Here is a 25,819-nt window from a genome sequence, read left to right as displayed (position 1 = left end):
AAGCACGATCTCCCTTTTTGCTTTGTATATCTAATCCAATACTATAACGTGCTTTTTCCAAAAAGTTCAGAATAAATAAGTCCCTGTAGACCATATAAGAAGTATATTAATCCTTGTGTGTCTATAAAAGGACTCTGTACAAAACGGAGCTAACGTCTAGGTAACAACTTCTTTTTGAAAGTGTACCTCATGGTCAGATCGAAGGCTGGGGCCATGAGAACCATCGTGTCCTTAGGCTGGTTTTAAGGAACACGAGCATGAGTTATCCCCTGAAAAGCCTAATTCTCTTTCATGGAAATTGATGAGAGATTTGCAATTGTCCACAGTGAAATGAGGTCAGAGCCACAGCTGATATGTCTAATTAACAGGCTACATCCTCCCCATCTGTCCTGAAAAATGTCTAAGAGCATAGGGTAAAACATCTCTATCCTATGTTGATGCTGGTCAAATCCTGCATAAAAATAAGAGCAAGAGCACTTGGCAGATTTCATCCTCTGAAATATCTAGATATTTGTGCCAGAATAATTCATCAAGTTTCCATGTAGAGAAATTCTGTGGGTAAATTACAGAATAAGAACTCAAATGTCAAGAAATCTGTGGGTGTGCTTGTTGTACATATTGTGTCAGATCCTGTAACCCCACTCCCCTATGTAGGCGCCTGAACCCTACCATGAAATCCAAAGTTAGTTTTTCTGACTCACCTAGGTGTGTCCTGTTGTCTCCAGGCTAGATGCATAATAAATACTGGAAATCTCCCTTTCAGGGTTTGTCTTGACAATGCAACAAATGGCTTATGATTCTTACTCCAAGATCCAAACCCACCACAGATGCATGACTAAAAAAATAATCCTGTGTAGTACTTTAATTCCTAAAGTTCAAATTGGTTTAAAAAATGTTGACAGCTTAACTTCTATTCACAGGGCTTGATGCCAGGTAAGTATTTATTATTTGTGCCTCCTGTGTTAACTTATGTTGAACTGACTAATAGCCATCTTTCTACAGATAATATAAAACCTATGTAAGTTCCCTACTATATGCTGTGGCTAATTTTAAAGAAATCAAATATGCTCCCTGGTCTGGGCCAAATTTTTATTATTTGCCAGTAGTACAGACAAAGAGTACTGATGATGCTGGAACTGCAGCTTCACAGACAGTGCAACTTCGGATGAAGATAAAGTATCTATAGAAATACGATGTAGGAACAACCAAATTTGGAGAGTAGGAATGGACCACAGATGAGTTTTTTTGTTTTATTTTGGTTTTTTTCTTGTTAAGTGTGATATTGATAAAGTCAAATACCAGAGCAGGGATCTCTGAAGCTTCCATGCAGTTTATGTACTACTCTGAACAGAATGGGAGCACTGCATTTGTGCCATTTCATGTTACATAAACACCATTTATACTAAGTGTACATAAAACTGAGAAGCACTTGAAACTATTTCACTAGTCAAACCACGATGCTAAGCAATTACCCAGACTTCTGTCTATCAAACATAATAATGTTTCAGACTATTCCACTTCACTGGATTTGTTTTGTAGCAGGGTGCCTCCACATGCACACCCAGACTGGCCCGTTAACTGTGTACCACAGGCAAAATCTCTGGGCTTTCCACAGACCTCCCCTGGGACTGGGAACGGATATGGAGGAGCCCACACCAGTACTGTCAAACTCTCCAAAATATGGTGACCATATCCAAACTGTCCACCGGGAATGCCCCCTGGCCCACACTGATTCCCTAACTACACCTGCGGACTGGGAGAGGGGTGCCTGGCCAGACCACTGTGGGCTGCTCTGAGGCCAACCTGCACACAGAGGGTCGAGCTCCTGGCTCAGAAACCTGCTCTGTCTCTGCTTAATTTGCTACTACAGATGCAGTGACAGTGTCTCCTAGTGGCTGTATTCTTGAAGGAACAGACCCAAATCCAGACTTCACACCTGAAACTCCCACTCTTTAGAGGCATACAAAATACAAACAGATCTCTAAGTTTTTAGAGGATTTAAATCAGCATACTCAAATAAGTAAAACAAGTAACTTAAATACTCAAGGTTTAATATCTGAGTTACAAAGCTGATTTAACATCTAAAACCTATCTCTAGATTAGACTAATCTGTGGGGTTTTTATTTAAAAAAAAAACAACAAAACAAATCAGTAGTCAGGTACTGCATTCTTTCCCTTTTGAACAGTAACACTGAAGTGAGAGATGAGAGCCATAATAAAACCACATGAAGCAAGGTGTTCAGGACCTTGCTCAAAGGTCTGAAGGCAGGCATGGGCATCAACTGGATCAGAGTCAATCTCTTTTAACCTTCAGGTTCTGTCAAGACCCTTAAAAGTAATGGAAATGCTGAAATGCTCTGCTATGGTAAATCTCCATAGATCAACCTACTGCATAGTGAGCCCTATGTCAGACACCACAATCTGCAAATATAAACTAATGCTGTGGAATCTTTGAACCACACCAAGCATTCATGAAAGGCAATGCCAGCACAGGTAAGAAGGCCAGATCTCCCAGCAGCACCTGCCTGCAGTCGTGGCCAGCAGAGGACATTTAAACAGAGAACATAAAACCAAGAAACCCTGAACAGTACCAATACTGGGTGCTAGCCCTTCCTCCTTGAACTAGCTATTTTCCATTTTCAGCATGCACTAAACACAAAAAGTCCATCTTAGTAATGAGAATTGTATCAGGGGATTTCGTGAAAGAAAGACTTAACCATCAAGATAGAGACAGTGAATTCGACAGTCACCCAAAACCCCACTAGCTGAAACAACAGTAAGACAGACTCAGAGGATGCATGGGTCTGACTTCACCATGTTGTTGAACACTTCCTTTCTCCCTTTCTACCAGTTGAAGTTTCTCATTGTCTACCATCCTCCTGGAACAGAAAGATTTGTGCAGCAAATTTCTATACATGGATAAGCATAACCAAACAAGACATTGAAAGAAAAGCAAATAATGATTGGAAAGATGCAGACAAGGAAATCTTTCCTAGCAAAACTCAGCTTTAAGTGACCACTGCTTCATAACCATGGAATACAGAATTACCTCCCCCTGTGTATGTATGCCTTTTGTTATCCGTCAAGTAACCTGTCACATCCCTGACATCCTCACTTTGGAGATTTTATGTAAGCTCCCCTGTTAGAGGCAAAATAACTCACTGCAAAAATTGACTGTGGTTGGAGTAGTTTTATCACCACAAAATAAAGCATTTATATATTTCTGATGTCAACTAACATATATAGCTGAATGTCCCGAGAGCCACCAGACACAATACCTTTGTCCCCACCTCCAGGAGGTCTTTCTCCAATGTACCTCTGTATCCCTGAGATACACTGCTCTGCTTGCAGCAACAGGCACACTCTGCTACCGCTCTCACATTGTGCCACTGCTGGTGGAAAGCCTTCTTGAACAAGGTCCAGTTAATGTTCACTTTCCCTGATGATCCTTATGATGCCTCAGTTTGCTGACCTTTACGCCAGAGTGAAAGCTAATCTCCATCCTCAGCTTTTTACTTGAGGCAAGAGAAAGATGACAATTCAGTTTTGGAACTGATTCTCACCGGTAAAAAGGGATTGACAAGCGGAATGCTTCCCACTTGACTTGTTTTCCATACCTCCTTCAGTTATCACCAACCACTAGTTGAATTATATCAAACAACAGTTTCAGCTTGTCTTAATCTAGGTAAATTTCCTAAAAGGTTTGAAAGCAAGGCCTAAACTTTGTCTTTTCTCATCTTGACTATTTAGCTCTGTTCCATAAGGAAAGCAAGAGCATCCATCCACTGAAACCTTTTTGGTTTTGGCACTCTGATCTTTCTTATTACATTTGCTTATCTAACTTGTTTTAAAAGTATCTCTCTTTCTACACACATTTAAAACCTTCTTTCATCCAAAGCTGGCAGATCTCTCTAACACAGCCACCTCTTGTCATGTCTCCCTTTTATTAAACTCCTGCACAACAAATCCCACATTCCCCCACTGGTCCAAAACAAGCACAGATCTCTACAGCCACCTTATGTGGGAATACAAACAGCAGGTGACCACAGCATCCAGAGGAGAATGATAGTTGGGGTAATTCAAGGATACAGAAGGGACGCAGCTGCAACCCTATGGATGTAGGCTCATTCTTCCATCTCTGAGCGTCTTCCTCATGGTTCTGATCATTTGTTGACAGCACCTAATTAAGTGATTTAATTGTCAGAGGAAATGCTATATAGGGCAGATTAAATTGCTGGGCTGCTACTAAAACAAAATGGTATAAATTTAGTGCAAAAATTCCATGCAAAGGCAAGGCAATAGCAAATGGTAAATTTATTGCTTCTGTCACAGTCCTATGAAAAGCCAGAAGAGCCTTACAGATTTGCGCTTTGTCAGACTGGGGGATTGTCCTTTTTCTAAAGCAACCTAAACTAGTACTTTCTAACCTTCCACTCCTCCCAAGCCAACTGCTTGGGGGCCACTGCACAGAGAGCCAGTTCCTTCTTCCGACCAGGTAACGGGACACTTGTGTGCACACCCTCCCAGACATGTGTTGGGTTATTTAAATCAACTCAGCAAGTCTTTCAGCCTGAGACACAAAGGCAATATAAACTGAGTTCCCTTTTGCACTCTGTCCTCAAAGAGTCCTATCGAGAGCAGATCATGCTGATACAACATGACAACATCCAGGGATAAAGGGGAGGCTCACACTAAACACAGTCTAATACTAGCTAGTGTTATAAGAGGGCAAGCAGAGATCAAAGAAACCTTTTCTTTTCTTTCCTACTACCAGTTACTCTATAAACTAAAGAAGTCCCCAGCCCTATCAGAGAGCAATTAAGTGGCTGATTCTTGCAATCCTGGTATGGGTAGGTAGAATGGTTTCCTTCCAAGAGACACTACCAGAGCCGAACTGTTTGCTTTTCTGTAAAGCCTCTTGTAGAACCCTTTGCCCTTCCCAGCATTTCTCTTGCTAGCACTGTAACGCATTTGGCACAGAACTACAAAATTGCACAACTCCTCAAGTTGAGAAGTTGGATTTGTTTGTTGCCTTTTTAAGGGCTGGTTGGGGGGGACAGGTCCTCAATTCTTTTTGAAATTATTATTATTACTATTATTATTATTATTATTATTATTACTACTACTACTACTATTATTACTATTATATCTAGGAAGCAGCTTCCCCCTCCCTCTTGAGTTAACCATTCACTTGGACACTTCTTTCAGGCAGGTGGTTTAAGCTTGATCTGCCCTCCAGGGGTTAAATAAAGAAGTGATGGGAGAAAAACCAAGACGTTTCCAGTAGCTCATATTTGAAATTCTTTTTCCCCTCTCCCTCTTCTATATGTGGCTAGTCTGCTTCTCGTTTCCTCTCGCTCCCTAATTATTCTGTGAGGGAATGGCGAGGGGCAAGGATTAACAATGAAACAGATGACAGGAAACTGTTACCAAAAGAACAATGCCGGGCATCTCCCCCATCCTCCCGTTCCTCCCACCCAAGAGACGGTCCCCCTCACCCTTCTGTCGATGCCATGGTTCCGAAAACCCCCCTGTCTTCTCAAGAGTCCAAGGGATTAATTTGGACAGCAGGGCGCGACGGAGGTTGGCTCTTTGGTATAACCCTCGCTCACGTCTGGGAAGGAGCACGCAATTCCTTGTAATCCTGGGGGCTCCGCAGGGCGAGGATCCGGCAGCTCCGCACCTCGGCTGTTCCCCACCCCGCCGTCCCAGAGCAGGCTGTCGGTGCCCCGCGGCCGCCCAGCAGTGGCCGGCGGGGCGAGGAGGCGCTGGCACCTGAGCTGCGATCCCCGGCGCCCTCCCCTCGCCGCGGGGAGCGTGTGCGTGTGTGCGCGGCTGCGAGCGGGAGGTGGGGGGCGACTTCACATCGGCGCGGCGCTGGCTGAGGCTGGATTGGAAGGTTTTAGCCCTCGAGCCGTGGATTTGCAGTCAATCCCTCTCTATTTTAGGCACGGGCTGACATCACGAGCCGTTGTTACTCCTATAAATCCCCCCCAACAGCTCCTTGACAGCGGCGGGGGGGGTCGGCGAGCCCCTCGCAGGGGGAGGGCCGGGCGCCGCCAACCGCGACCTGCCCCGCTCGGCGCGGCCGCCACCGCCTCCCCGGGGCAGGCTCGGCCCGCCGGGACTCCCGGGAGCCGGCCGGGAGGCGCGGGAAGGCGCGAACACCACAGACAGGCACACACACACTCACACTCACACCCGCTCTGGGTGTCCGGCTGACCCCTCGCACCCCCGCGTCCCCCGGAGAGCGGACGGCGCTCGGCCGGACGAGGGGCGCCTTCGCCTCCCCGCCTGCGCCCCCGCAGCCGCGGCACCTGCCCCGCCGCGCCGAGGCGGCAGCACCCTCCCGAGCGGCCCGGGCCGCCCAGCCCTTCCCAGCTCCGCGCTGTCCCACCGGGACGGCCGGGACACACCCGCGGCAGCACCGAGGCCCCCTCCCCGCCCGCAGGGACGCGCAGGGCGCGGCGCGGCCGCGCGGGGCGGTGCTGCCCCCTGCCGGGGAGGTGCGGCTGGCGCGGCCCCACCTGCCGCCCGCGCCCCGCGGGTTCGGCCCCGGCGCGATCGGGCCTGGCCCGTTCCGACCTGGACCCGGGAGCGGCTGCCAGCCCGCCCGTGGCCGCAACCTCTCCCCTGTCCTCGGCTGGGCCCGCCCCGCGTCCCTACCTGCACCGCCCGCCACCGCCCCGCCCCGCCCCGGCCCGGCGGGGATGCCGCGCGTGGCCGCGGCCCGGTGGGCTCCGGGGTTGCCCGGGCCGTGTTTGCAGCGTAGGACGAAGTTCTCGTCCTGTTCAATACCCGCACTCGTGTACTGGGGCACAGGAGGTCGTGGCACTGCCACACACCTTCGCTCTCGTGTCAAGCCTGCCAACCTCACTGGTGCCTTTCCATCCAAGTTTGACCAACCTGGTGTCCCGATTCACAGGGAACAAGCATTTCTGCCACAGCTTGTCTCCTCTGTACCAAGGAGGTGGCACAGGGAGCCAGCAGCCACGAGGGAAGCTCCCCGGCATGATTAGGAGCCACGAGGCTGCAGGGATTGCCCAGCTGAGCAAAGCCAACTTGACCGTGCTCACCACTCCCGCTCCCCAAGGATGCCTTTCCTGCAACCAAGCCAATTCCAGTACTTGCCCTTGAAAATGGCAGAATGCAGCCTATGCGCAATCCCAAGTCCTAATCAAATACACATTTTTTTTCTCGTAATCTTACTATGGACGTAGATTTTCACTGGAAACAATTTACAATGGCAGTTCTACAAGAGTCACTGAAGGTGCCTGAAAAGAGCTTGTACTTGGTATGTCCATTTCCTTTCAGTGCTGTTTTTCAGCTAAGCACACAGGCTTTTGGAAGTAATTTAATACAGCCCAAAAAACATACAAAGGAAGAAGTATAAATCCACTGGAGTGAACAAGAATGCAGAGAGTGTTTTGCTCTCCTCTTTCCATAGCAATATCCTTATGGCCTTTCCAGAATCCACAGCTCTTTTTCCTTGGAGGGAAAATGAATTGCTATCCATGTTGTGCTATTTCACACCCTTTCTCCAACAGATGGCACAAATCCTCACCTGTTTAGAAAGGGATGTTTGAAATACTTTTATATCTTAAAAACAGAGCCTAGCAATCAAAAGGGATTAGTGATTCCAACTCACAGGTTGCACTTTTTTTTCAGATATTCATCCCTATTTTTCCTCATTTTTGGCATTAGATGCTAACCCCTGCACAGTTCTGCTGAGGCTGTGAACATGAAACTACTGCGGGTAAGCCTGACAGAAAGGATGGGCAAGCTGACTTGTAATTCCTAGACATGGGTACAGGTGCTTGGATATGTTGATATGACTGCTCACTTGTACATGTGAATACATAATAATAGAAATAAAACACCATGTCTGCGTTTAGAGGTAGCCAGATTTGAATCTAGGATTCAAACACTGAGGTCCAGAAATAGAACCATATGCTGCAACCAAGTCTTCTTTCTATAAAGGACTATGGTAAAATCTCTGTCCTGGGGTTGAGAGATGTCTGGCCATTTTCTTGCTTCTGTTTTCTTTGAAGAGCATCATGACTGTAAAAGGAAGGAAGGTTGAATGGTGCTGTGCTTGCACAGCTGTAGCAACCTACTGAGATTTTAATTCCATGAATTCCTACAAGTTTCTCTTCAAGAATGTACTTTTGTGTGATACACAACCAGTGAACAGCTATATTGTTGCTGCCCAAGCCCAGAAACTTTCAGCTATTCATTGCCAGATCTGTGAGTGATTTGAAGCCAAATGGGGATGGGATTCAAGACTGAAGAGGAGTTAAAGGATTGGTAAATACTAGTCATGGCTGATCTTTAGTAAAATGAGAAGAGTGAGGGCTAAAGCTGTAATTAAAACAGACTTCTGCAGATCTGTGTGGACTGGACGAATCCTAAAGGGAGAGAAAAACATTTAGGGCATTTTCTCTCTCTGTTATAGCAGTGGAGAATGATAATGCTATGGAGAGCAATGCAGTCATAGCGTCATAACTGAGAAAAGAACGAGCTCACAGATCTTTATAATTTCTGTTTATCATTAGATAATTAAATAATTATTTAGAGTGTAGAGACTACCATTTAATGTAATCATGGAAGAGCTTTCTCATTTCATTCTTTGTCAATAGTGTTAGGAAGAAACACATGTTGACTTTCTGCAAGTTTGTGCTTCTCCAAAACTGACACCTAATTTCATCTAACCCATGCTGTCAGTGGGGGAGTACCACACATTCACTGGCACATGTTCCTCCCAGCAGAGGAATGACACGCGTCATATTTTTCACATTTAATTCAGAATTTTTGTTGCTGTTGTTGCCATGCAGTTTGTCAGCCAAGCATAATCTCCTGGCAGGAGGAGATGGACAAACAAGATAAAGAGAAGCAATATACTTTGGTTTTAGCTTTAAAGTAATCGATTCAAGTAAAATCACCTGGTCCTGTTGTCAGGGAAAACAAGAAAAGTGCAAAAGCATAACATATTAAGTATTTTTGCTCAGTAAAGTAAAAAATAAATTACATGGAATGATGTCCAATACTAATTGTCCTATTAGCAGCAATTTTCAGATTCAAAGATGGGTGGAAACTACTGAATGCTACAAAACTCTTAACAAGATTTTACAGCATTAGAGAATCAAAGCTGAAATCAGACTTTATAGTTTACAATTGCCATAGCCATGCAATAGGCTGGGCAGAACGTAACTTCAGGATCTGAGTTCTTCTTGGTAAGAGTACTAAATCCTTTCATCAGATTCCCAGCCTTCACATCCAGCTATTGCTGTGAACTGGTTTGGGCACTGTAATTATTTGAAGGCTCTTCAAATTGCAGGTTGTCATATGGTCATATATAACTTAACAAGGAGTTATATATATATATATAACTGGTCATATATAACTTATCAAGGGAGACAGTTGTTACTGTCTCTTCTCCCCAACTTTTTTAGGGTTAATTCCTAGTCTTCAGCCATGACTGAGTAGAGAATAGTGAATGATTTGGTGAAAGAGCAGTGATAAGGACCATGAGGACACCCAATTGTCTCCCCTGGACAACATGCCCAATGGGAGAATCGTACCCTTCGATGTCAGACAGTTCAGCCTCAGTTTAAGAAAAACATCTGCTAAGTGTGAGACCTGGACATTACTCTTCACGCTGAAGACTACAGAGGAGCAGTTTTGCCACAAAGGTGTAGGAACTGATGGAAACTAGAAGTTTCCTGAGACTTTTATTTCTTTGAAATCCCCTTGGAAAAAAGGTATTTAGATTATGTTTTGTGTTTTCATCTGTTTAGAATACAAGATGGAAGAGAACTCCCTTGTACATTTCATTGTAGGCTCATGTACAATAGCAGCACTGGATCTATTAATAAAAAAAAAAAAATCCTATAATTCATATAGTCATTGAATTTTCTGCTAATTCTGCCTTTTAGAGTCCTGAAGTGTTCCTAGTGAGAGTCATGTGCAAGTAGACAAGGGCAGTAGAGAGTTCCTAGAGTGTGACACAGATAAAGCAACAATGAATCTAAACAATGTCAGACATGAGTATGTAGGTTAAAAAAACAAACCATGGTTTATTTAAATGTGTAAAGTACTTGAGAGGGAAAAAGATTACATTGTAGTATGGCAATACAGACAGCACATACCGTAACAAGACCATCCGTTGTTATGAATTCAGGCTCCTCTTTCTACACTCTTAATCCACTCAGTCACACAGATCTTTGGGAGAGGCTTACCATCAGTTTCTCCAGGGGACTCCACACTACAGATAAATTTCAGACCGAGTTTACTGTCCTGTTTCTGTATGTCAGACTCAGGAGCATTGTCCTCCCACCAGGGGAGACAGACCAAATATAGCAAAACTTCTCATGCACTAAGACCCTCTGTCATGGGTTAAGTAAAAGTAGCCTGATGAAGCATCTGATCCTAGGACAACTTACCAGGCTGTCTACCTTAAACTTATCCCAAATGTGTCTCATCACTGGGATGAGAAGCCTAAAACAGCAGAGACTGAGAGAGATATTATATTACAAAATGCCATTTCCAGACACAGATTTTTATTTCATGTTCCTCTCAATCCAGTCTTTGAAGGGAAGAGCTTTGGTGTAGCCACTGTAGAGTCCTAGGCTGCAAGTTTTATCATAACCCCAGCTCACTAATCCCATCAGGTGCCACCTTAGCTCAGAAGATGCTTTTCCTGGCAAAGTTATGGCTGCAATCCCACCAGTCTCAGCAGGGCAGATATTAGAAAAGGCTGTGTGGTCTTGTTTGGCACAGAACATACTATCAGTGATGCTGACTTGTATGCCGTTATCCTCATACTGTTGTTCACATAACAGTGAATCCACCATCTGAACAGCACCCATGCGGATTGTGTCATTCTTATATCCAGGATCTTTAATGTCAGCCAATACTTTCCAGCCAGTAACCATTATCTTTAAATCCTCTGTGGATGTAGTCAAGTCATGAGTAGATGACAAGCAAATGGGTTGAACACGACTGCTGATTCTGGCTTTGTCCAAGAGTTTTATGATAGCTATATCAGAATCGAGTAATATAGGGTCGTAATTGGGATGCACTATGATGGCAGAAATCTGGGGAGGAAACAGAATAGCAAGAATTGTAGAGTTAACAGGAATGCCAAGTTGCCAGCACTCTTTCCATACTACTGAAACACATCTTAATTTGTTTTGCATACTTCTCTTCTATCCCCACTTCTCCTCTGCCCTCCCCTATGCTGTTCTTTCACCATGGTGTTTACTCAAAAGAGAAACATGCAGAGATTGAGCATCTTCTGACTTTGTTTTTTTTTTTAATTTGACTAGGATTTCAGGACAGTTTTTATTGCATGAGACACTTCTTAATCAAAAGCAGTCAAGGACATTTTCAGCAAAATGGGGAGTTAACACGCAGTTCAAGGTTTTTGACTGTTTACTGAAAAGGTTTTAACTGCCATGTCACCTTCAGCCTGTAGATTTTGGATGGAGGAGGGGCTTCCAATTAAAATGTTACCTTACTGAAATTCAACTATCTTCCCACCAAAAAAAGATACTAACAATACATTACATAATATTGGGGCCAAACCTTTCCTGCTCATTTCCTTAATGAAACTCTACAAGAACAGACAGGGTTCCTATAAGGAAATACTGTAAAAAAAATAGATATATGTTTTCTTACAGGAAAAGTATGAAAAAGATGGGATTAGAGAAAGAAAATGAAACTAAAAAGGGGGGCAGGGGAGAAAGAATCAAGTTAATTATGATTTCTTGGATAAAATCCATTCATTAACTCAAATACACGCACACACAAAAGAGACACATGCACCCAAAATTGCTGCATTTCTTCTCATTTTGAGTTCAGCCTTTCTAGTTCTACATGAAAAAAGCAAACCACTAAATGAGCCCAAGGTGCTATTTTTGGAGTTGAAGTCGGACATAAACTTCTTTTTAGTTTAGAGCTATACAGCCTTGGGGCTGAGGAGTGAAATGTGCTCATGGCATCAAACCAGGATCTAGAGCACAAGTGTTTCCCTCATAAATTATGCTAATCAATTTTGACAGTAGCTGGCATCTCCTCTCCTTTTTTTTGTGGCAATATCACTCAAGACATTATGGCTCATAGAACCTGAGCTATTTTCCTAATGTTCTGTGTTAGGGAGTGAATGTATGAATTGGACAGCACTGAGGAATTTAATGAATTACAGCATGTACCCTTCTTGTGCCATGGCAGTTCTGTCAGCTGACTCTCTAGATATGCATTTTGAATAACAGCATGTAAAAGAGTTATATTGCTCAAAGTGTAAACTTTTTCTCCCCACACAAGACAGGTGGGATCAGTAGCTATCTGTGCTCATCATTTCCCATTCCCATCAGACTTACTCACCCGCAGGTTCTGGATGGCCTTTTCATCCCTGTCATCATCTCTGTAGAATTTCCCCAGAACCACCTTGAGCTCTGCTGTCTTGAGCACGATGGTCTTGCCCAGGTCGGTGACACAGTGAGCTGCCACCACCACGGTGCGCTCATTCACCAGGGCCCCGCTGCAGATGAGGATCCAGGCCCCTTTCCGCAGACTGTTCTCCTTCACCCCGTTGGCTGCGCGATAGATTGCTGCTTGCCACGGCCACCTGGTAGAGGTCACTGTCTTCTGAAGGGTGATGTTTTCTGCCTTTCCACAGACTGAGGAAACATGAAACAAAAATTAGGTTTCACCTTTTCCCCGCCAAAGAGTCTGAATATTACTCTTGATTCCTTCCTAGGATGTGCCAAAAGAAACTAAACTGCAATGACTAAACTGCACGAGGGGCAGCTGTCTAATTAACTTCTATATCTGACTTGCAAAATTATAGAAGTATTTTATATAAATTTAAAAAAAAAAAAAAGCAAATTCTCCATTATTATCTGAATTCTAGAGTAAGGTAGGAGTATGGATTTAGCACTCGAGCAGTTGAATTTTCACAACAACCTTATCAAGCTGCATTATAATGAGATGACTGCATAAAGAATTGGAAAGAACATCCCTGATTTTCTTGTTTATCATAAAACACCATAAAGCCAGCGTTGCACTAAACCTCACCCTAGGCAGTCACAGAGTAATTGTGAGGCCTCTCCTGACACTAATCTTTGCACAGGTGAATTCATGACTATGAGAACAGATTTCTCTTGCCACAAGAATGTTGAAAGAAACGCATCTAAATCATCAGTCATCCTGGGAAAAAGAAAAAGCTCTGCCTTGTTCTAGAAGTATGTTACCCAGGGTCAGACCTGGAGTAAAATCCCCTATATTAGAAAAGGTTTATTTCCAGTGAAAGAGTTACATTATACAATTGCATTTTTTAGTTTCCCTTAGGACACTTTTTTTTTCCTGGGATGTAGTGTGTGCATGTCCATAGCGAAAAGCACTGTAGTAGTGCTTTTCAAAATACGTGATATGATCTCAAAGTAAAACCACAAACAAGAACAATAAAAATTTGTTGTTAAGATCTACTTTTTGCAGTTTTCATTATGCCAGTATTGGGTTTTACCAAATCTTGTGCTGTTCCTACCCTACTTCCTACCTTAACTTTGTCCACTAGCTCTGGATTTTATCTGGAGTTTGCAATATGAACCCTTCCTTAGCAGGGTTTGTTAAAGGAAGAGCCTCTTTAAAATTGCCAGCCCTCCATTCTATTGCTAAAGTTTGATGGTGGTGTCAGCTGTGTGCCAAAGTATATAGGAAAGCATTTTCAAATAAGGAGAAAAACGCAGTATACCTTTTGCTCAATGGTAATGATTTTGCATTAAGCAAAATAATTTTGCTTAATGGTAAATTACCGTGCTGAAAGATCACTTTATCATCAACTGCAGAATTTGTACTGGTGGATGGAAAGACACATATATCCTTCAAGCTTTATTGCTCCTTTCTCCCAGCTGGAAGCATAGGCAGCCTACACTTCTGGGACTCCCTAAATATCTAAGACGAATACACATCCTGTTCCCTCATCCACCCAAGAGATATCTGCTTTTTTTTTTTCCCCTTCGAGACTCACTTGGAATACACACAGGGGCTCTCCCACTCCATTTTCCTGTCTTCAGACAAGTCCTCCTGCTGCTACCCAGGCGGCGGTAGAAAGGAGAAACACACTCGTACTGGAGCTGAGTGTGCAGGTGCTGGTACCCTGGGGGCAGTTCTCCAAATGGCAGTGCTGGCTTCTTGGTTGGATAGATTTGAAGCTTTTGCTTGCTGAATGCAGAAGAGTAAAGTTGATGCAAAGGTGTTTCTCTGTTTCAAGGCAGAAAGAACACAATAATTATAATATTATAAAAGCAATCATTACTGTAACTTTATCAGCAGTTTTGTTAAGTATCATTTAAAAAGCATATGAAGTTTGCTTGTGAAAGAATAAGGCAAAAATATCATCTCAGCATAGTTTAGCAATACTCCCATTTACATATATATATTCACATATATAAATACAGATATGTTTATACATTTTCTCTTTGTGTCTCTTTTTTTTCATTTTACAGTTTCTGAATTGCAATCAGTTGGATTTAATTGGATGTGGAACAATTTTTGCCATTCATAAAAGGACTGAGATACCATTTTTTAAATAAAGAAATTACACCTGAAGTAATTGCTGTAATTAATTCTCACTAGAGAGGAGTTAGGCACATCTTTTCTCTAGTGAACTTTTTAATAGGCAGTATTAGGAATTGACTCAGATTAAATCATGTTGCTGAAGTTGCTTGGTTTAGCAATTAACAGAGATAATTGCCTCACCACAGAGATTTCATAATTTCATAATCACTAAGCTTCTATTTAGAAATTGTACTGATTGCTGAAACATGGTATAATAATTAAAAATAAATACATGCACCAGCCTAGATATGGTCCATAAGCTTGACTACAGTCATACTTAAATTTTTATCCCTTAGAATGTGTCCCTTGCTCTAATGCTTTAAAGCTCATATCTACAAAAAAACTATTTATATCTGAAAAATTCAGCAGGAAATTAGTTTCCCTTGAGATATTTGGTACTGTCTGCATCCAGAAAAGACATAATTTTTCTTTTTCTCATGACAATTCCATTTTTATCACAGAGAGACACAGACACCTCCATCATACCCAATCTGTGAGGCGATACATAGCAGGAAAGTAAAATTACTAAGAACAAGAGCAATGGCAAGTTTCTTGTGTTTTAGAAGAAGGATGAGAGCTGCTGTGGTCATGCTTAGACTGCCAGGGTCCTGTTCCAAACTCACATGTGACTAGCAATATTGCACAATCCAGACTTTGCCTCACTATTGACCTATGAAATGGAGATTCTACTTCAAGGGATTAAAAACAGCTCAAAAACATGAGACGCCGTCATCTCATGGCATCTTGTGGATGTGGGGGCATATTCATGTCCTCACACAGCTGGTGTTAATATCTGAAACAGTTAGCATAAAAAGACTTCTATTCAAGTGAATTGAGAAATTTAAGCAAGAAAAATCCTCTAATGGCTACTGAAGTCTCATGCTGGTTTTTCAGGGACATCTCTAGACAGCTCTACAGTCATACATCACAGACCTGGAGACTGGGAGAGTGCTTGGGAAGTACATGTTTGCCTTGTTCCTAAAATCTTCTCTAGGTATCTGCTACTGGCCATTGCCAGAGACAGGATATGGCTTCAGCTGGACTTTTATTCTGACCTGATATAACTGTTCTTAAGACCAAAGATGAGGACAGCTCTTGTACTGCATCTAAAATTAAATGATTCATGTACTGCAAAAATAACCCTGAAATGAGAAATTACTACTTGGACAAAAATGAACCTGAACATTTCATCATAACTAACTCAGACTGGGTTTATTTCGGGAAATCATCAGAAGAATAAGCCCAGGCAGGGTCTGATCTTTCATTCCTTCCTCCCTTCCTACTCTATTTCCTCCTCTTCCTCATGCCTACGCTCAACCCAACCTCATATTGCTTTGGATGGTGAAACTTACTGGGAGCAGATTACACTGCAGATTACATTACATGGCTCCCTTCTCTCCTTTTGCTCTCCCCGCACATTTTTTCACTAAGACGGCACATGTTCATATTTTAACACACATCATCATCCCAAGGAACTGTTCTCAGACTGTTCTCATAGTCTGCCACAAGTTGGCAAGCAGAATTCCAGCATCCCCCTACAGTTTGCCCATCCCTGTCTGTGCATTTCTTCCTGGCTGCCTCCAGCAGCTTCAACCTGTGCTTAATCAGACCTTCCCTCCCAGCAGCTCTCATTGCTAGGTTGGCAATGGATTTGTAGGAATCGCTGCTCAGGAAGGATAAATACACAGAGTGAAAAGGAGAGGAGGGAAAAAGAAATCACATTTTTTCTTTAAACTGTAGTTGAGGTATTGCATTCTCACCTTGACTGAACCTGCATTGGAAGCACTTTCTGTCTCACCAGGTCAGAGATCTTTGGCTCTCTGCAGGCTAGAAAAAATATAATGTTGCACAGTACTTTTTCACATTCACAGCTCAAGTGCTATGGTTCATACACATTTCCAATCTTTCCTCTCACTAGCTATAGAGGACTGGGAACACCTCAGAGTTACCTGAATAGGCATAAAATAACAGAAGGGAGATCCAGGACTTCTAGTTTTGCATTTGTTTACTTTTAGAATAGGATAAAATATTCAGGTTTATCAGTTCAAATAACTCTGCCAGGGTCTCCCTCCTACTGCACAGAGTGGAAGAAAAGAAATCTTGCGGAATGGATTTTATTTGTGTGCCTGAGCACTTGTATTCTGTGATTTAACAATATCTAGTTCTTTATGATTACTATATATGTTAACCTTTATGTGACTATCACAGTAAGCATCAACAAAGATGCTTTCTACAGATGATTATATTCTTCAGGGGGAGAAATTTTCACCTAGAATAACAGAATAAGGCAAATTCCCCAGAGAACAGATGCATTTCCTTATATTATCATTACTTCAGTTTTTAAAAAATCCATTAAAATATGTGTCAAACAATTGCTTTGATAAAATTAATTTTGCAGTTCCACAACCCATATTCATTGATTCATTCATGGATTTATACACCATTAGAATAGCTTCAGGTCAATAGCATAATTCCCACTAGATTCAGTGTTTTGATTAATTCAGATAGTTTAAGCATGTCCTCAAGTGGTTTTCTGAACCAAGTCTTCAAGGCTGCAATCTACAGCCTTGGCCTTTTACACTCATGACTGGTCCCATTTTCTTAAAAGGACTGTGAGAGAAGAGCTGTTCCCTATGACAGCAACTGATTGTTGTCAACTGTCCCATGAGACAATTATTTCACTCTTTCAATTCCCTGCTGATCTTCTTTGATTCTGATCTTATGCAGGTTCAGTCTCAGAATAAGGGTAATAAGGGTCTTAGGGAACGTTACAATTACATCTTCTCTGTCTGAGAATAGCAGCCAGTAGAGCTCACAAACTACCTATCTCAGTATCAGATATCAGTCAGATGGCTTATTCTTAGAAAAATGATTGTTTGTTGAGTGTAAATTATATTAAACAAAACCCAGGAAGACCATAGCAGCTTGCATGAGTTGTGGTGAAAAAATTTGTGAACTACCTTTTATGCAGATTGGTTGCTTCCCTGACCATTCTCCATCATCTTGGCAGGTCCTCTGTTCATTCCCACTAAGAACATATGAGTTGTTACAAAAGAAAGCAATGACTGTGCCAATTTTTGCATAGCGTCCATTCAAGAGCCCAGTGTCTTCTACTACTCTTCTGTAGCCATTGAGAGGGCCACCGGGATCTGAGCAGTTTTTTTCATCTAGAACTAATAATAAGGGAAAAAGATAGTAACCATTTTATCACGTTCACTACGTTATTTTCACCCATCAAATTGCTTGGCATTTCACTCTCATGTTGCTAAATAATCTACACTTTATTAAAGATGCCTTTTCAAGACCCTTCTGGGATCCCTGTTTTTGAAAATATCTAGTATTAAAAAAGAAATTATAACATAGAGATGTCTGTTTATAATACACACTTTAGTCTTCATGAAAGGATAACATTCTTAAATTGTTAAAAATCCTCAAATTGCTAAAACCATAAGAAGTAGCTGAAAACCCAGAAAAAGAACCTTGACTTTACATGATGCTAATATCCCATTAACATTAACAAGGATACTTCAATAGCATAAAAGGCTATACTTAAACTATTTGCAAGAAATAGGCCCTTGTCATTCATTTCCCTCTTCTGTATGTTCAATATTTCAGTGGACTTGCATAATAAAACTAGATTACTTCATTTTACTTTTGTGTTTGCATGCATGCAAATGTATGCATTTTGTTTTCTTAGCACTGAGAGAGAGATCTCAATAATCCCAGGAAATATGGGAATTGAAAGAAAGCATATATATATATTTACTGATACTAAAAATTGAATATGGAAAGCCTACTCATGCTATGTTCTGCCTATAAAACCTCTTATATTTCCTCCTTCCCAGTATTTTCCCCTTTTTTTTTTTTTTAATTCTTGTTGTGTTTGGGTTTGCTTTTTTTTCTCTCGATAAACTTAATTTTTTGGCTTAAATCTGGATTTACTGTGTGATGCTAGTAGATGTTTTTCCCCGTATTTTTAACTCTGCTCCTTCTGTTTAGCAGTTGACAAGGTACTACTTTTTCCCTTTGGATTTCATCTCAGTTTTCTTATCAGGATGACAGTAACATGCAATTCTGTTTAATTCCTCTGCCTGATGTCTCAATGCAGGATAACCAGTAAACATCCCGTTTAGACACCTGGTGTTGGTGCTGCTCTGCTTACAGAGGGCCAAAGACTGAGGCAGATCAACTGACCCGAAAGGACCTTTTCCTATATTTGCTTCAGACTTGGCTGCCTGCTGAGCCTCACTCCACAAAAGCACCAACATACAACAAAGCACTTAGACATTTATTTAGATCCCCGTGAAATCAGCACAGTTACAGTGCAAAGGTATGGCCTTGTCCTGTCCCCATGTCCTCATGCCACCAGAAAAGCCCAACTCAGCAAAGCATCTAAACACACAGGTAACCATAATAATGCAAGTCCAGTGAAGAGCATATGCTTTTAACATTGAGTGTATAATTCACGCTAGGCATACATTTCTGTTTTCTTTATGTGTTTTAACACATGCTCAAAGCTATGTATGCACCTAAATACTTTTCCACAATCCTATTCAGTAAACAATGAGGATGTCTGAACTTCCTCTCAACTAGGAGAAGGGGAAAAGCGGAGCCCCATCTCCTTTTAGTTTGGCTCCATTTTCCTTCTTTGTACCTCATAGGCTCTCTCACTTGTGAACTACAAGTGGCTGGTAACTTGATAGCAGCTAAAAACTCCAAGGAATCCCTCACAGTATAATGCTTTATTTGCAAGTTGCTTTCTGCACTGATGGCTAGCCTAGAGGCATCATCTGATGCACAGAGTACCTGTTTCCAAATGTACCAAAACCTTGACCAAATAGGTCAGTTAAGGCCCTCTATTATTTCAGTAATTTGAAGAGTAATTATCTTCTTCCCTAAGCTCAGGTTTATGGCCTTTTTGATAGATTAAAAACAAAGAGAAAACATCTGGGAAGGAGAAACCCAAATTACATCACCTAGCACTTCAGTAACAGCCAAGTCTAGAGACAGATCTTTCTACAGATATTTAGCCAGGAACATTATGCAGCAGGGACTTAGCATGATCATTCACTGCCACTGGAGACATTCTCTCTAGATGGAAAAATGCTTAGTGCTTGCTCTTTCAGATGAACTTATATACAGATCTTTTACAACACCCCCCCAAATTTTCGTCGTTTGACGTAACACACTTGTAAAAGCATTTTTTCAATTTATACGAATTATTCTGGAATATGGAAATGAAATTCTGCCATAAAAATCAACTGAAGAAAAATTAAAAGTCTCTTTGGATGAGAAGAAGGGGCTTGGAATTTCGTAGCTGAATCAATGTGAATGGTAGGCATGCCATCTTGTACAGCCAGAATTAATGGAAGTTTCTTTTTTATCCATTTTCCTCTAGGATGGGAATTCTGTCAAAATAAGAGTCTAGTCTTTACAGTGTAAGCCCCTAGTGACCTCCACAGAGTGTACCAGACTCTGCAGAGAAGGTGTCAGGGATACATAATAATGGAAGTAACTATTCATCGTTACAAAATGTCCCTCACTTGGCTTTCCTCCTAGACATTTTTAATATGTGTATAAAAAGGGTATGTGCCTAAGGTCTTTGAGGATATTAGTTTTTAGTCAATTGATGTTTCAGTCAGACCCTTATGTAAGAAAGTCTTGCAGGCTTGGGTTCCAGCAGAGTAAAATAAGAATTCCTACTGCTTCTTAAAGATAGGAAGACAAAAGAACATGTGAAGTCACAGTTCTACCAAATTTCAAGTGAGATTTGGATAGCCTAGTTTCATGGGAATACACTGGCCAACATATTTCATAAGAATTAAAACTTAAAATGACCTTACCACATTCAGGATGATGTGATGACCAAATCCCATCAAGCTGACAGTAGGCAACACGGCTGCCTTTTAAGCTGTAACCTGCGTTGCACTTGAAGTAAACCTGGGCCCCGTATTTAAAGTCATCTCCTTCCACAATACCATGAGCAGGAGCACCTGGAGTCCTACACATCACCACTGACAGTTCAGATATTTCAAAAAAATCCACTTTATTACAAAAACAGGACTGTGTTAGGATGATTCTATACTTAGAACATTGAAAAACCAATTAAAATGGACACAGGAGTCAAAATCAAAAGACTGGTATATGCTGATCTTTAGAAAGTTGTTTAGATGTCAGTTCTACATACACTTACATATATGTCACTTTTCAAAGCCTGTGCAGACCCATTAGTTTTAATGGAATTGCTCAGAAGTGTGACATGGTCATGTGCATGTGTTTGAATCATTAGGGATCATTTTCTCAAAAGAGTAATTGAAGCACTTTCCATCTTAAAAGGGGTTTTGAATGAACTACTATGCCTGGTTAAGAAAAAATTTAGATCTTTAAAAGCCTTATACTGAAATTCTTTCAAATTCTTTACATTTTTATAGTGATTTGCAGATAACATCACTGAAATATTAGAGCATCATTATTTGTATAGACCAAACATTAGCATAATTACATTAAAAAGGAACCTTGATATTTACTAAACTGGGATATTTACCCTTTCCACAGGGTTTGCTCTATTGGGGAAATACATGATGGTCTATATAACTACTGCAAGTAGTAAATATTAGATTAGGCATCATAAGCAAGATTTCTCTGACAGCATCAAGCCAACCATACTAAATCAGAACAAAGGTCCACCCAGCACAGAAACCTGTCCACTTGTGATAAACAGTAGAACTGAAGGGAGGAATATAAAAATAGAACAAGCATATAGAATACTTTCCTGGCATATTCTGTCAGCATTCAGAAGTCTGAAACCCAAGGTCTACAAAAACTAAAATGGTATTTTTGGTATAACATAACCTGGTGATAATTTTTTAACATTTATTTGTCTTAGTGTTTTCTAAACTCAGCTACATACTTGGTGGCCTCTATATCTTGTAGCAATGAGTTCTACAGACTAAGGGCTGTGCGAAAAATACACTGCCTCCTTTAATTTTGTTTCTAGCCTGCCACCTGATAATTTTATTTGATGCTGTAGTTTCTTCGTTATAGAGACAGAGAATGTCCATGCCCTATTAACTTTCTCCAAATCACTTCTAAAGATCAATTTCCTGTATGTAGAAATTACATACAGGTAATGTATTTCCTGTAAGTAGAATTTACAGCAATGTAGAAAACACATGGTTTATTATATAAACAGTTATCCATCTCTTTGTCTCTTTCTTTGCCTGGGCCATTCATTGTGAAAAACTGCATGAGAAAGGATTCAGTGCAACACTTAGATACGTATATAGGTTTTTTACCTGGCACCTGTGGTACTCCACTGAAGATAGATAGATGAATGCTAAAGAGATCAATCCCTACTTTATGCTTTTAGAATTTGATTTTTTCTGTTTTGCCTCATAGCTAGTTGCTTGCTAACCTGAAGCCAAATTTGAATCCTTACACTTTCAGAGGAAAAACTTTTCTAAGGCCTCTGCCCTGTAATCCTTAGAGCACACACAAATACATCCATTTATATGGATTCTGGACCATTCAAATATTCACATAAGGAAGATATCAAATAATGATTTGGAAGAATGATTTGTGCACTAGTGAGCACAAGTCTTGGCAAGAAAAACTGTCTAACATTTAAGCATTAGAGAAGGGCCTGAACTCAATGCTCCTAATAAAAACATATCCCATTAGGGGAGCTCAACATTTCCTCTTGACTCCAAGTATTTGGCATCAGTGTCATCGTCAGCAAAAGAATAATAAAAATTCAAGAAAATTCATTCCTAGCCCTTGACATTTCTCATGTAAAATATAGACATATATACATGCATATATAGGTGGACATGTGTATACACAAGCACATAGATAAATGAAAGGGAAATCATGGGAACACAGATTTTTCTAGGTGTTTTAAATTCTCAGAACACTTATCTTTGCAGTCATGATCTTTTTGTTCACAGTCACTCCCTCCATATCTTTCTCTGCGCAGCAATCCATTTCCCTACATTTATATTTCTCTCTTTCAATGTAAAGTCACACTGAGCTTGTCAAATGAGAAAATTAGATGAAACAACTGTTTCATCACTCAGAGGTCTATTTTTTATCATAAATACAGGTTTTCTGTTTTGCATGTGGTCCCTTTCAACTCTGCAGAATGACTTTTGTGTTCTAGGTCCATCCTGGAAAATTTTCACCAAGATACACATACTTACTAACTGTAAGTATCTGTTCTTGTTCAGTCTCCTAACTCATTAAGCTATTTAATTTCTAGTCCTTTTGATTTGTTCTGTTGCCAGACTTTCTTTAGTTTCTCTGTGCACCTGTAAGCCAGCTGGAACAGCTCTGGTCTAATTTATTATGTAAATTCAGTGTTTCCTACACAAGTTCATTTAGTACTGAACTATGGCCTAGAGCAGAGGATATGGAGGCAGAAGGTCACGAGATCTAATGATAGGTAAAAAACTTTGGTCATAGATAGGTTGCTTCATCTGCAGTATCCGACAAATGAAAGCAACCATTTCATTACGGGGATGTTACAAGCGTTAGCTCGTACCCAGTTGTGTCACAGAGCCACTGCAGGGTTTTTCTGATGGCAAAACAGCTTAGTATTTGCGAAGCCTAGCCATGAATGATTAATAGATCTGTCCCTTTTGTTACCCATGCCTTTAGCTACTGCTTGTCTGTTCTCTTGTAACACAGGGCCTTCCCTCATCTTCTGTCCTTTTCTTCAAAATTTGCCACTAGAGGCACAGCCACACCATTTATTTTTTCTGCAGATAATTTTGTAAGTTCATTCATTCTCTCTACCACTTAAATGTGCTTTTGAATCTTGGGGTGTTCTCTGCGTTTCAGTACCACTGCTGAGCTCTCTGTTTTCAGTGATACTATCTAGCCTGAAAGTTTCATACAGTTACTCTAGTACTTGCCTCTACTGCTTTGAGCTCTATAGTTTTTTTTGCTCTTCAGTTTGACTTGACTTTTATCCCTTTCATGTGGTATGTTTCAGGCAGCTCTTCTGCATCTTTTCCCTTTACTTGTGAACACGTCAGGCAATGGAGTTTTGAACGGTTATTATGAAGGGAATCCTAGCCCGTGTGCTTCATCCAAATTTATCTTATCTTTTTGTGGAGAGTTTCCCATCAAGAGTGTGATTTTGACTGGTTCTTATATCTTTCAGAATGTGCAGTGTATTCCACTGAATTTTAGGACAGCTTCCTTTGTTTGAGATATTTTATTGAAGTCTTTCAACATTCTCTCCTGGTGTAAGACTACATTTGATTCTCCAACAGACATTTCTCAGAAGTCAAAAAGAAAGGAAAGAACATTTTGTAAATGTCATTCAGACCTATCTGTGCCTATCTATCCCTTTGGATACACATTAGCCATAAAATCCAACCACCTGATCTGGTCCACTTCTCCTCATTTTCTAAGCTTTCTAAGGTATTTGATTGATTTCAGATTCCCTTTCCTAGGCAGGATGGGTCTGATCCTGCCATCTCCTGAGTATTTGTGAGTATCAGTCCTCCTTCTCTGCATGGTCAAGCAGAGAGGGCTGGATTCCCCTCATTGCCCTCACTCACCCACAGCCATCCCCATCCCAGCTTGTATCCAGCCCCAGCTATACCTGGGCCTGGTCTAGCCTGACTGCTACAGCATGGACAGGGCTGGGAGCTGCTTCGACAGCACTTCCTTGGGAAGCAGGTGGTGGGAGCACCTGGCCAGGAGCACTCCATGAGCTTGAACCGTTCCTAGGCCACTAGTTAGACTGCTCTGCTCCACATGGAAAACAAACAAACACACAAAAAACACACACTGCCCCATGACTCTGGCTTCCTACATTTGAGGCGATTTAGATGTGTCATTTGTGCTGTGTTTTGCTATAGCATTACTTGTCCATAGCAAAATGAGAGAAGAAGGAGTAGGAAAATTGGTCTTGATAACTCATGGGAGGACTTTCTCAATGACACAGCAGTGGTTAAAGAAAGAACTGGCATCCATAAATCTTATCCTACCTAAAGGCATTATCAACATGTCCCTAGTATTAATGCAATGCCCTCTGAATAGCAGTCATTGCCTAACTTTTCCATGTGCTTTGCAAAGCAGACGGAGGAAGAAGCATAAGACAAGGTAGAGAGCTTCAGACAGAATTATGCATGAAATTTACCATGGATTCAGCAACACTTACCCCAGACTATAAGTCTGAGACAGCCCTACCAAAACTGAACTAAAAGCATCAGGATTTCAGGTTGCAGGATGCAATCTCTGAACTTTCCAGTCAGACCAAAGCCACTAGGAACTCAGAAAATGGACCAGATGTCTACAAAATTCTACTATGACGTGGCAGTGGACAGCCAAATATGAAAGGTATTCATTCAAGGTCTGCCAAAAAATATCTGAGCAACCTAGAGACGCCATGAGGGTTAGGCTGACCCCATTCTTCCTGCTAGGATGTCATCAGACCTATAAAAATTCTGGTGGATTTATATCTAGAAAGCAATAGGAAAATGAGAGAGGTTTCAGGGAAAGGTGAAACTGATGTTATGGAAATGTAATCTTGAGAGTGACTAAGAGCTAAGAATGACCACCCTGGTCATGGGAAAGTTAAAAACTGCGATAATCAAAAACCAAAAAACAGAAAGGATGCATTAAAATGTTTACAGGAGGACAAAGAGGTATATTCAGGCAGGATAAAATGAAGAACAGAGTAATTCTTACTCCAGAAAAAAATCTCCTTGACAAATGTTAGAAAGGCATAATAGGATGTAAGTGGAAATTATATGAGTCTCATCATTTGAAAATTGAAACTTTGGCTAAAAAGAATGGGCTTTGGAGAAAACAGGCTGACACTAGCAAATGCATTATGAATGGAGATATCTCTGTTTGTTTGAATTTTTCCATATTTTGCTACACAGTATTTTTCCTGGGAAGTTCCACAATTAAACTATACAGGCATACAGGTAACCCTTGTCACTTTAGAGTCTGAGGTGAGTTTTGATACAGCTCCGTGTAGTTCATAAGAGAGCAAAGTAGGAAGGTATAATGATAAGGTGGTGGTTACGTGCACCTCTAGCAGAAATGCTCAGTTGTGGCAGCCCAGTTGCTAGATAATAAAAACCAGAGCTGCCTCGAGTGTCTATATCACAAACTCACACATTCCTGATAAAACTTATTGTGCTTCTTGCCTCTTACTTTGGTGTCTTGGGAAAAAGAAAAC

At 41.3% G+C, this 25,819-nt stretch overlaps 2 protein-coding genes across 5 annotated transcripts in view; both read right to left on the bottom strand.

The window, feature by feature from the left end:
- Positions 1-6,075, bottom strand: part of SLC1A2 (solute carrier family 1 member 2) — an 89,931-nt gene extending 83,856 nt beyond the window's left edge. Inside the window, exon 1 of one of the 3 annotated variants that reach the window (XM_027882188.1) lies at positions 5,499-6,075. In XM_027882188.1, coding sequence (XP_027737989.1) covers positions 5,499-5,515 — 17 coding nt within the window. In that variant the 5' untranslated portion in view covers positions 5,516-6,075. Of the gene's footprint in view, positions 1-3,278; positions 3,506-5,498 lie in introns of those variants that run through there. The other 2 variants (XM_027882184.1, XM_027882187.1) reach the window with 2 other exon arrangements.
- Positions 6,076-10,044: 3,969 nt separating this feature from the next.
- PAMR1 (peptidase domain containing associated with muscle regeneration 1) overlaps positions 10,045-25,819 on the bottom strand; it is a 59,612-nt gene continuing 43,837 nt past the window's right edge. The window contains exons 7-12 of one of the 2 annotated variants that reach the window (XM_027882182.1): positions 20,463-20,633; positions 17,580-17,792; positions 16,380-16,446; positions 14,030-14,262; positions 12,385-12,680; positions 10,045-11,096 (exon numbers count right to left, since the gene is read on the bottom strand). In XM_027882182.1, coding sequence (XP_027737983.1) covers positions 10,560-11,096; positions 12,385-12,680; positions 14,030-14,262; positions 16,380-16,446; positions 17,580-17,792; positions 20,463-20,633 — 1,517 coding nt within the window. In that variant the 3' untranslated portion in view covers positions 10,045-10,559. The remainder of the gene's footprint in view (positions 11,097-12,384; positions 12,681-14,029; positions 14,263-16,379; positions 16,447-17,579; positions 17,793-20,462; positions 20,634-25,819) is intronic. The other variant, XM_027882183.1, reaches the window with a different exon arrangement.

Source organism: Empidonax traillii, unplaced genomic scaffold (genome assembly GCF_003031625.1).
Source record: "Empidonax traillii isolate 1590-97213 ecotype Southwest subspecies unplaced genomic scaffold, ASM303162v1 scaffold103:size1334136, whole genome shotgun sequence".
Taxonomy (NCBI): Eukaryota; Metazoa; Chordata; class Aves; order Passeriformes; family Tyrannidae; genus Empidonax; species Empidonax traillii.
Note: the sequence above shows the minus strand (reverse complement) of the source record. Positions and strands in the feature narration are given on the sequence as shown.